The following is a 12,500-nucleotide window of genomic DNA, read 5'->3' on the forward strand; positions in this document are numbered from 1 at the left end:
AAAATGTCAGTGTCAATAACTTGTCATGTGCCCTTGAGCATCAATTACAGCTTGACAGCGACGTCTCATGCTGTTCACAAGTCGACTTATTGTCTGCTGAGGCATGGCATCCCACTCTTCTTGAAGGGCGGCCCTCAGGACATTGAGGTTCTGGGGTACAGAGCTCCGAGCCTCTACACGGCGACTCAGCTGATCCCATAGGTTTTCTATGGGATTCAGGTCTGAGAAAGTGCAGGCCACTCCATCTGAGGTACCCCAGTCTCCAGCAGCCATTCCCTAATGATACGACCTCGATGAGCTGGAGCATCAAACACCTGATGTGAATTTTGCCGTTAAACTCCTTGTTAGAGAACAGCAACTTGTGCAAAAAGTACTGAAACATTGAACAGTTGGACATGTGCATTCAAAAGTTTACAGAAGGTCACATTAAGTTCACCTGTAAAGGTTATAATGCATTTTAGGTTCATCCTGAAATTTCACCCGAAAGCCGAATATCCCTAACTTTTTGTGAGTAGTGTATATAGAAATTAGACGAAATTGAATGTTTTATTTTCCAAAAGTCCAAACAAGACCAACTCAAAATAGCTGCTTCACATGAACATCAGTGCAACTAAGAGATTCACTGAATTTTTTTTGTTTTTTTTTTGTTTTACATGGGTAAATTATCAACTACCATACAAGTTACATGAGTCTTGCTTTGGTAACAGAGCAGCTCCTCTCTGACCAATCGCCGGTCACCTTTTAGTATCGGCTCAGCAGGGATGGCACCAAAAAAAAAAAACGCCAAGCACCAGGTGTGATCCACGACTCCCGCCCGATGGAAAACTGAGTAGAATCGAGTGGAGCCGGCGGCATAAAAGCTGCGTCTGTTTGTTTAGATTCTGCCGAGGAAACCGAACCCCGGCCGGCTCCCCGGTGATCCGGCAGGTCTTTCAGGGTGACGCCGCTCAGGCACATCGCTCGAATATTTAGGAGCAACTCCACGCAGAGATTCATAAATAAGTAATAAGACTTTAAAATGAGTTCTGCGGCCGGCTCGGTGGAGATTTAAGACCCGGGGGCGACGCGGTCGGTCCCGGTGGTTCTGGTTAAAACTCGCACAGCTGAATTTTGAATACGTTTTAGTTTTAGTCTGATGGTCTTTTTTTTTTTTTTTTTTTTTTTTTTTTTTTTTAGGACTTCCTGTCAGAAGTCCACGACATGAATCAATTTGTGTTTTCCATCTCTTGTTTAGTCATGAGGTCCCTTCCTGCCTTAATTTCAGCCTTAATTCTGATTTTTTTTTTTTTACTTTTACATTAAAATGAAGGTGAGAGTCAATTAAATCACCAAGGATCTTAACTTGCTGGTTTGTTTTTAGTGAACTGGACTCTTTGGATGGACACCCTTAATCTGCATCTACACAACTAATCTATCCTGGATACATACAATAATAACATATACGTGTGTGTGTGTGTGTGTGTGTGTGTGTGTGTGTCCTCACAGTGTTTGGAGCGAGCCATGAAGTTTTCATTCAACGAGTTCCACCTCTGGCACCAGCTGGGCCTGTCACTCATGGCGGCTGGGAAGGTGAGCTCATTTCCCGTTATACTGCCCCAACACCCACACCCCGCACACACACACACACACACACACACACACACACACACACACACACACACACACACACACACTCCACACCACACCCTAAGGAAACATCCATCTTCTGCCATGCCTCTGTCCCATATGTTGCTCCAGCGCTTCCTCTTCTCCCCCCTCCTCCCTCTGCTGACCGGATTCACAAATCAGTGTTCACCATCTATTCTCAGCGTTTGGTTTTAACTTCCTGGAGCCCCACGTGGGTGGAGTTTTTACTGCGGTGGGATAAAATATCAGATATGGTAGTGACAGCTGTCAATCGCAAAAAAAAAAAAAAAAAAGTATGCTTCAAACACTCATTAGCAAATACACTTTAATACTGTTTGACACGCAAATTCTGCTAAATGTGGCTCGGTTGCATCACCGTGCCGACAGATGTAGTACGTTGCAAAAAAAAAATAGTTTCCTCTGAAGCCGCTTAATCTCATCTTGAGTGTTTGAATCTTCAAATAAGAGAAAACAAAATGCCACAGGGATGAGATAACCCCACTTGTTTCCACTGGTTTCCAGAATTTTCTTGAATCAGGTGTCATTTTCTTGATCCTAGTCGTTTGATCTGCCTTGTTTCAACGTATTTACACTTGTTGCCGAAACAAAATCCTGAAACAAGTGAAACTGCGCCGGAGAGAAACGGCACTATCTCGTCCCGCTGGTGGATTTTCTCAGGTTTTCAGCAGAAAAACAATGAAATTTATAAAGAATTTATTTTTCTTTGCTGTGTCTTGCACGCACCCAATAAATACTGTTGTTGTTAATCAAGTTGCCCCAGTCATTTCATTCTGGGTCTCATCTGCTACAAGATTTTTCAGACTCAGTGTGAGGATACATGCGCTTCAGAGAGAGAGAGAGAGAGAGAGAGAGAGAGAGAGAGAGAGAGAGAGAGAGAGAGAGAGAGAGGACGAGGGTGTTTTTTGCAGTGTAATGTTAGAAAGCTGCTGGGCATTCTTCAAATGGGACAACTGGAATCCTCAGAAGCTTCAAATTCTCACTCTCTTTCACTGTGTGTGCATGTGTGTGTGTGTGTGTGTGTGTGTGCATGTGTGTGTGTGTGTGTGTGTGAGACAGGAAAATTGATCTGGGTTGCAGGATAAAGTGACACTGCAGATCAATGGAGAGCTCTAGAAATAGGCTGCTCCCTAGAAGGAGAAGGGGCCGCCTCAGTGTCGTCAGATCCGCTTCTATTTAGGGCCGCGTGTGTGTGTGTGCGTGTGTGCGTGTGTGTGTGTGTGCAAGTGAGCATGAGCGTGCATGTGGTCCATTAATGATTGACCTACATATATTAAGTGACTGTGTGTCTAAGTGAGTCTGTTAAGGCTGTATAAGGACAGTCGATGTGTGTTTGATACACTCGCCTCACAGCGGCCCGTGTCATCTGTGACTGCATGTTGCCTGTGGGTGGTGTGTGTGCACTTTTAATTGCAATTTGTTATTGACTTGTGGATCGGTGTGTGTGTGTGTGTGTGTGTGTGTGTGTTCCAGGGTGTTGGCGCTGTGTCTGTATTTAAAGAGTGTGCCAGGATGAGACCAGAGGACCCTTCGCTGCCCCTGCTGGCTGCCAAAATCTGCATTGGGCAGCTGCACTGGGTGAATACACACACACACACACACACACACATACATACAACATACATACACACACACTCACACACATTCACATATGAGCACACACACGTGATGTTGAGGCTCACGATAAAAATCAGTGGAAAAGGCTCTCGATTCCCCCTTTTTGCAAATTATTATTTTTTTGTTACCTCATCTGTTGCTAAGATTGAACAATATGATTAAAATAAATAAACCAAAACATAATATTTCACTTATTTTAACAGATATTGTGATTGCAGTATGGTTAGTGCTTTAGTCGGAGTGATTCTTTTGCATCTTAATGTTCATTTTTGATGATAATTTACGATTAATGATGAGGATGATGATTTTTCTCGGGGTTTATACCAAATAGATGTTTTCTTACATCAGGAGAATATGATTTGTTGGCCTGGGCGTTCATGCAGCAGCACAATACTTCATTTTTTGTAATGATTTTTTGTCACACATTTATCAAAAAAAAAAACAAAAAAAAACTGCAGCTCCTACGATTTTGGTGTTGCACTTACCCATATTGAGATTTCTGTCATATTTCAGTTAACTGTTTGTGGCTGTGGCTGTGAGATCAGCTGTCAGTCAAACAGTGTGGGCGGGACATGGAACAGTTTGAGTTTCTCTTTTCTTCTTCTGTTTATTCCAAACCAACAAGTGACTTCCTGTGGGTCAGAGGATTTTTTTTTTTTTTTTTTTTGCTGTTAAAGAGCGACCAGACGGTGAATGTGAACCAGACCGGGCTTGTCACCATAGCAGAAATTCAGTCGTCGATACCGAAACCAGTGAAATTCCACGATTTTTGATACCCGCTTCGATAAGACAGTGAAAAAAAAAAAAAAACATACACTCCTTCATTTAAATCTGTGGAACATCCAAGTGTTTAAAACAAACACCAAGTCAGCTGCACCTGGAGTTCAACTGCAGAACCGAGCAGAGACATGAGAAAAATATGAAGCAAGCTTATACATAACTAGAAAAAAAAAGCCATTTAATGGGAAACTTCGATGGCGCCGTTTGCATATTTTGTTTTGGAAATTTATTATTATCCCCTGAACTTCCGCCTCGGATCTTTCCAGACTCGACTCTTGCTGAGTTTCTTTCGGACGAGCCGAGGCCGAGCTGCCAATCGATCTTTCACGTTTACTTGAACAAATTTAAATCGTACGTCTGCTGCCCCCGTCAGCTCCAGAACAATAGGTTTACAGCTCTAAATAAATTGTAAATCTGCATAAATACGTCCGTATTTTTGGACTATTGACATCGACTTGGTACCAAAGTATCAAGTCCTCCAGAATACAGACTCGCTAGTAAACAGCAGACCTGAGGCAGCAGCATGAAGGCTCATATCTCACAGGATCTCACACACTTTGCAGCGAGGATCCATTTTCCAAGAGGAGCTAATGCAGGGAAGTGGTTACGTCATCGCTGGTTATGAAAAATCTGCCGGGCGACAACGCACTTCAAACACGATCCACCACAACCCGGGGATGGGTTGTGTTTCAGGAGCAGAACGGCTCGTGGATTCGCTTCAGTCTGGGCTCATTTAAGGTCTCAGCGGTTTTGGGATTGTCAGATTTCAAGATTTATCGTCCGGTTTTGTCGTCCGTTTCCACAGAATACATTTGTCTTTGAGCAGCAAGAGTCTGTAGACTGTCAATAAAAATAGCACCAACAACAACAAAAACGAATTTATATACAATAACGATTTATTGTAAGACTGCATTACGATATATAACCCAGGAGCCAGTGGCAAACCTCAGATCTCTACATACGATTTAAAATGACTTTCAAAACATGGAAACTGTGACATTTTCTTCCAAAAGTGCGACATACACACTTGTTGAGTTTAGATTCGTTTTTTAAAATGGGTTTGCTAGTTTTAGTTTTGTTTTTATTAGACTCAGTGTGTGCGTTTTAGTCTTTTTTTGTAATATGTGGTATATAGTAATTTTAATTTAAATTTTTCTGTAATATGGGGTATTTAATAAACTGAGTTAGTTTTGTAAACACACAAACAGTTTCAGTTAATTATCATTTTTCGTAAAGCCTCGTTTTCAATTTTAATTCAGTTAACAGAATGTTTTTTACCCCTAGTTTTCGTTAGTTTGTTTATCTTCATCAACAGTAATAACCTTGCATAACAGCATGAGGCCGACATTAACACCCAGTTCTTACCGTAATCAACAGAAGACGATTCGTTTTTCCGTCATTTTTGTGCCGCGACGTCACCTCAAGCTCTGAAACGACACGCGAGTTTGTGCTTCACGAGCTCTGTGTCGAGATAGCGCAGCGTTTTTCTGTCCGCTGAGATCCGCCCGACGTGCAGCTCAGCCCGCAGACGCAGACACGCTGAGAGGCTTAAAAACGAGCACGGTGCCACTTTGGGGGCGCGCATCTGAGGATAATGTGAAGATTTGTTCTCCGGGGTGTTTGCAGAATATTTCGCCTGCATGATGAGTGACATCAGGGTCCGGCCCGGGCGGCGCGGAGAGTCCTGGCTGTTCATGATCTTGGTGGTGGTGGTGGTGGGAGGGAGTTTGAGAGAGAAAGTCCCATCAGCATTATTTAGGGGTGAGCTAGAGAGAGAGAGAGATGGATGGATGGATGGATGGAGAGAGAGAGAGAAAGGGGTCAGAGATTAGAAAAGAGGAGCTAACGGGGCCGAACGCAGAGAGCACATCTGTCAGTGGCTGGAGATCATGGCAGGCCGGAGACACTAAGGAGCTTACAGCCTTAATCACAATGGGACACTATGGCCATAGTGCAGCGGGGCATTACAGAAATGGGCCACCATTATCCACCATCAGCACGACTGGACAGTCTGGACTGTTATCCCACCAGGAGCGCGCTTTTTCTTTTCTTTTTTTTTTTTGCTGTTGTCTGTCGTTGATTCTCACCGGGGCCCGTCAGAGTCCAGGCCGCTCGCTCTGCTTGGAAAACCTCAGAATAAGTTCTCTCGCGGTGCAAAGGCCTTTGGGCGCACCAGACCCAGAACCTGCGACAACAATCACAAAATAACCGAGGGCGAAGCTGCTTCCCCAGATTCTTCAAGAAATTCAAGATTCAAGAGGCTTTATTTAGGAATTCATAGTGCAAGAGCTCTTAGAGTCAGCATTTAAGAAAATAAGAGAGAAACAAATAGAAAGAGCTGTCAGTTATTGATTGATTGATTGATTGATTGATTGAAACCTTTATTTATTCTCGGAAGACAGTTGAGGTTTCCCTCTTTTACAATGCCGCCGAGATACACTTTAAAATACATCAACAACAAATAGGATATACCTCATACATTATAATGACAGGAAATACACATAATAAACAGAAGAAAGGGAAATACTCATAATACAAGTTAATAAATAGTTATAAAACTGGCTTATGTAAAATTAGAAATGCGCCTGGACTTCAATTAAAACAGTTACAATTAGAAACACAGTGGCTCGTGATAATAGAGTTAAATTCTGCATAAGTGGGTAGACTTTCCAGTTTTAAAAAGCTTTGGAGAGCATTCCAGGATTTTGGCCCATCAAAAAAGGCAGAAAAGGCAGTCTTCCCCAGTTCTGAGGTAGCCCGGGGGACTCTTAAAAACATAGCTATGCATACATAAAAAAAAAAAAAAAACACATACATTTAATCAAATACACAGTTGAGTAAAACATTTTTTTTAAAAAATCCTAAATTGCACCTTTGCGTTCCTTCAAGTTAAAGGAGAACACGATGTGAACGTTTTAAAGTCCTTCTTATCTTCTGCACTTTATGCCACCTGCCGTCAGTCTGACTGCGGATGGAGAGAAGAAGCTGTGTGTGTGTGTGTGTGTGTGTGTGTGTGTGATGATGCTGTCCGGTCTGCCGTGTCTCAAAAAAAAATTAAAATAAATAAATAAATGAATGAATGAATAAAACTGATCCTCCTAAGATGTTCATGGATGGTCTGTGTATTTAAATGACTCCCTATTGTGTGCAGGCTTTGAACTCACAAGGACCGGATTCAGAGGAGACACAGAGAACAGAGGAGGGGTGTGTGTGTGTGTGTGTGTGTGTCAAAGCAGCTGCCTTGCCTCTGTGCTGGCGTGCTGTTCGAGGCATATCACCCCCTCACACACACACACACACACACACACACACACCCCTCCCAACCTCCTGCCACACACAGACACACACACCGTACCCCACACAGAGTGACACACTTTTACCTCGGCTTAGCTCACCTCAGCTCAGCCGCACACCACCTGCAGTGCACTGCTGTGTGTGTGTGTGCGTTTGAGTGTGTGTGTGTGTGTGTGTCCTTTAGCAAACTCTGCACTGTCCTTCATCTGAATCCACTCAGACTGTCCTCGCCCCAACCCCACGCCACCGCCGGCCATCAGAGCTCCGTCCCCTGCAGCACTTCAGCATCGTTTCCCCGCCTCGAAATGCTCTTATGACGTTTTATACATTTTCTATCACAGATGATTGACTTCATGATGTCACTGCAGGGTTTCCAAACGTCAAACTGGACCCCCCGTTTGACTCTCATTACACCGCGGAGCCCGATCTGAAGGGTTTTTTTGCCCAATAGCGACTACGGGGCTGCAAACCCGGCGTTCACATCCATGCTGGGTGATTCGGTCTCAGTCGGGCATCTGAATGCACTCGAAACATTTTTGAAGATGCATTTACAGCTGATCGCTCCAGCCACATTTGGACGTGGTTCCTGGAATGCATTTGTCCACGTTTTTTTTTTTTTTTGTTGCCGTGAACACATATGTGTCCCCGGCCACAGCGACGGGCCGCCTCGTCGGCTGCATCCGGAAACAGATGTATGTATTTGTTTCCACGGCAAGAGATGGTGCACAATCCCCAAAAAGGGTCCATAAAAATCAATAAAGAGCGTGTGAAACATGGTCTGTCGCTGAAGCTTTGGTGGACGTTTTGATTTTTCGGCGTTGGCACGTGATCGGAAATGGACAGACGTGATGTTATAGTGGAGGCGATGATGTATCTGGACTCCAGTTCTGGATGATTTGTCTCTTCTTATGGCAGAAAACTCTGCTGCATGAAAAAAGAAAAAAAAAAAACATCTTCCCAGGTTGCGTTCAATCTCCAAATGCAAAGAAAAGATTCAAGACTTCTTTATTTGTCATTTCTTATGCGCCTTGCGTACATAAAAAACAAAATATCGCTCCCCCCCCCAGCCCGTACAGTATCACAAAGACAAAGACAATTAAAAATACTAAAAGTAGTGCTAAAAAAAACACCTAAAAACCTAAAAATGTAAACCTAAAAACTGGGACAGGGGCTGAAAGCGCCCTGTTAAGGTGCACAGAAATGTTTTGGTGTGTTTAAAGTGCTGTGAGAGTGCAGTTAAGAGTCACTTAGCGGCACGTGTTTAAACGGTATTAAAAAAAAAAAAGTGCAATTACACCGGCGGCCGCAGCATCTCAGTCAGTGCGTCTGCATGTAGGAGTCAGTGTGTGTGTGTGTGTGTGTGTGTGTGTGTGTGCAAACAGAAAAACTAAAGAAAACATTTGAGCTATGGAATCATTAGACAAGCTCTTTAGCCATGCTGTAACTGTGTGTGTGTGTGTGCGTGTGTGTGTGTGTGTGTGTGTGTGTGTGTGTGTGTCCGTCCAGCTGGAGGAGGCTGAGGCTCTGTCCCAGGGTGTGGTGTCCATGGGGGAGGAGGCGGGAGAGTTTCTGCCCCGGGCCTACCTGGCTCTGGGGCTGTCTTGCAGTCTGCAGGCCTCCAATGGTAAGGGCACACACACACACACACACACACACACACACACACTTATCTGACAACATAATGCAATGCTGGATACGTATAGCTCCGGTTTCCTGTAGAAAACAGTCTCATTCACCTAAAGTCAAGCTGTGTGTGTGTGTCTGTCCTCTCTCTCTCTCTCTCTCTCTCTCTCTCTCTCTCTCTCTCTCTCTCTCTGCAGCCAATCTGAAAGCCGATCGGGACGAGTTCAACAAGAGGGCACTGCGAGCGCTGAACAAGTAGGACCCGGTTTTCAAATCCTCCACTGCTGCTGTGTCTTAGTCCACCAGTTTTAGTGCTTTTATCCCCAAAACACAAATACATCAGACAGTATTTGGACTTTTTGCGCATTATTTGATCCCACTTAGAGTCAGCGCTGTGGGCTTCTGTGCTATCAGAAGCCCTCCTGACATGATCTGCAGCGTCCTGATGGGGTGAAACACCGCCCATCTGGTGCTCCAGGCGGGTCGAAACAAACGCCGAGAAGCATTTGCCGCCGATCTCTTGAGTGTGTAACGTCAGCGATGTGTCCTCTCCTCCACAGGGCCCATTCATTAGACCCCCAGGATGCTCAGATCGCCATGTACCTGGCTCTCCAGCTGGCCCTCGTGCGCCAGGTGAGGAGTTCGCACCGCAAAATTGAATGACTTCACATCGCTTTGGTATATCAGGGTGATAACAGAGCAAAACGGGCATCTGTTTCTCCTTTTTTCTTCTTAAACGCTGCTTCATTTTTAGCCTTTATTCTTTGTTATTTAACTTTATTATATGTTTCTACTGTTGCTGCTGGAACACCAGAATTTCCCTGGTTGGGATCAATAAAGTCTATCTATCTATCTATCTAAAAAGCACAGTAATAGACTTGCAGTATAATATATGCAGTGTAATATATATAATCTATAATATTTTACCCCCTTATCAACTCTATAATATTTCCAAACCCACCACTATCTCCTCTTTCCCATCTCAGGAGAAAGAAGACTAATAAAAATGAATAAATGTAGGAATAATAACTGAATAGATAAGTAAATAAATAAAATAGAATAAAAAGCCCAAAACAAAATACAATAAAATAAAATAAAATGAATTATGTTGAATGATGCACAAAGGCCACATACATACATGTGGATATAAACACACACTACTTGACTTTTAACCCCTAATTTCCTGTAATCAGATTTTTTTTAGTTTTTTTTTTTTTTTTTTTTTAACTGCAACTAAGTGGATTATATTTTAATAATAATGGTAACAATGTTTTTTAATTTTTTTATGTGGTCAGATCTCTGCGGCCATGGAGCCGCTGCAGGCCGCTCTGACGCTGCGCGGCGACGACCTGCACTCGCTCCACCTGCTGGTCCTGCTGCTCAGCGCCCAGAAACACCACCGCCACGCGCTGGACACACTGCTGCTGGCACTCAGCCAGCACCCCGAAAACTTCAAGTAACGCCCACTGCACCATCACACACACACACACACACACACACACACACACACACACACACACACACACACACACACACACACACAACCTCTCAACTAGCTCCAGTGGGAGGTGCAGGGCCTTAGACCTCTCTGTAGGGATAGAGTGTCACACACTCACACACACACACACACTCGACGCCTTATTTAGACGTGCCACGGCAGAGCGGAGGCCTGCATTGCGGTACCTTCACCCCCTGAACACCCTTACCCTTTTAACACTGCAGCTCTGACCCGAGCTGGAGCGCTCGGATCGTGAACCCTCGCCCACCGGACGGGTGGAGTTTGTCCCAGAACAGTTTGGAGTTCAGACGACAATATGAACGCGCTCAGAACTGCAAACTGAGTCTGTTTTTGTGAGATTGTCAGTTTTCCAGAGTGTCTCTGAACTGTCCTGATGCTGTAACCCCGACCCGCCTGCTCTCTCTCTCTCTCTCTCTCTCTCTCTCTCTCTCTCTCTCTCTCTCTCTCTCTCTCTGTCAGCTTTGGCGTGCACATTATCCCTCACAATATTGCATATTACACATTATTGCTTCAGCCATTTACATGCATTTCACAACAGGTTCAGCTGCAGTTTTAACAGACATATAGAAAAAAGTAAGACAAGTTTTTCAGTGCCAGTACCAACAGTTTAATAACAAGAATAATAATAATAATAATGATAATAATAATAATAATAATAATAATAATAATAAGGAGGAGGAGGAGAAAAACTGTATCTTTATTTATACAGCACTTTTCAAAACACAGTTATAAGTCGCTTCACCATCAAGACTGATAAAATTCAGATGACAGATCAATAAAACCCAAAATAAAACCCCAAGCCAAGTAGAGCTAAAGGGTGTTAGTCATAAAAATAGATAATAAAAATATAAATGATAAGTAAATTCCAGCCAGAAATACATGAACACTGCTTAAAACCTTAGATGCCGTTTTGTTGTCTGACTTTGTGTTTTTATTCTACAACTACCTGCTACCTGAGAGATAAACAGCTTACAGCTAACATGGCTTGTAACATGGAAAAAATGTATATATACAACATAAAACAGAAACCCATGTCAGACACGGGGAGAAATCCAGCATGAAAGAGGGGGAGCTCACTTGTTTCTCTCATTAAGCTGCACTGTAGCTGCTCTCTATTCAAATCAATCATGTCTATTACCGACAGAAAATCCGAGTTACACCCTGAAAAAACAAAATAATAACACCAAAAATGCAATGCAGTCTCAGTGTTAATGTATTTTAATTTTAAACTGTGCAAATTTCCTGTTTTAGGTTGATGTGAGGCGTTAATTCGGATCATTTTTCACGTCCCTGTTAGTTTGAACCCCCCCCCTGAAACAGCATGCAGACCACCGCTGAGACTGATTAAGTTATTATAGGTGGGTCAGCAGCTTTCAAAAATCCTCCCACACCGCCGCCAGGATGATTTCTCAGCCCAGACATCTGACGAAAACAAAAAAACAAAACAAAAAAAAACACAAAAAACATTCAAAACATATTCAGCCGCCGTGGAAGAAGCTCCTCCATCACATCACGGACTGAGCGGTATCGGCCATCGTGTAGAAAAAGGCCGATAGCGAAGCCGATATTTGACTCTGACCCTCATGTTGAAGCGTGTTGCATCACTCCTCCCTCGCCGCTCTGCTCTCTCTCTCTCTCTCTCTCTCTCTCTCCTCTCCCAAGCAGCATTTCACCGCACGGCCATTTGGGGTCAGTGTTGGTCTCCACGGTCCCGGCGCACAGGCAGATGGGGGCGCATCCATACATCAAGAGAGAGGAGAGGGGAAGAGGGAAGAAATGCAGAAAAACAAGAAAACTGATCGGGGGGAGGGATGGAGGGAGGAGGGAGGAGAGAGGAGCGAAGCGGGAGGAAATGCGGACGATGAGACGATGCTTTCACGTTCAGACGCCGCTTTTCATCGCTCTGTGTTCCTCTGAAATCTACAGTCTGCTCTGCCTCTCTCTGCACACACACACACACACATGCGCACACACACACACACACATATATACACACAATACACACACCTCCTCCGTGAAGGAG

At 43.9% G+C, this 12,500-nt stretch overlaps 1 protein-coding gene across 4 annotated transcripts in view; it reads left to right on the forward strand.

Moving 5' to 3' along the window:
• Positions 1-12,500, forward strand: part of ttc7a (tetratricopeptide repeat domain 7A) — a 69,033-nt gene that overhangs the window by 19,922 nt on the left and 36,611 nt on the right. For all 4 annotated transcript variants that reach the window (XM_030071388.1, XM_030071391.1, XM_030071390.1 and 1 more), the window contains 6 exons: positions 1,486-1,569; positions 3,118-3,222; positions 8,842-8,959; positions 9,156-9,213; positions 9,519-9,591; positions 10,254-10,414. In XM_030071388.1, coding sequence (XP_029927248.1) covers positions 1,486-1,569; positions 3,118-3,222; positions 8,842-8,959; positions 9,156-9,213; positions 9,519-9,591; positions 10,254-10,414 — 599 coding nt within the window. The remainder of the gene's footprint in view (positions 1-1,485; positions 1,570-3,117; positions 3,223-8,841; positions 8,960-9,155; positions 9,214-9,518; positions 9,592-10,253; positions 10,415-12,500) is intronic.

This window comes from Myripristis murdjan, chromosome 15 (genome assembly GCF_902150065.1).
Source record: "Myripristis murdjan chromosome 15, fMyrMur1.1, whole genome shotgun sequence".
Classification (NCBI taxonomy): domain Eukaryota; kingdom Metazoa; phylum Chordata; class Actinopteri; order Holocentriformes; family Holocentridae; genus Myripristis; species Myripristis murdjan.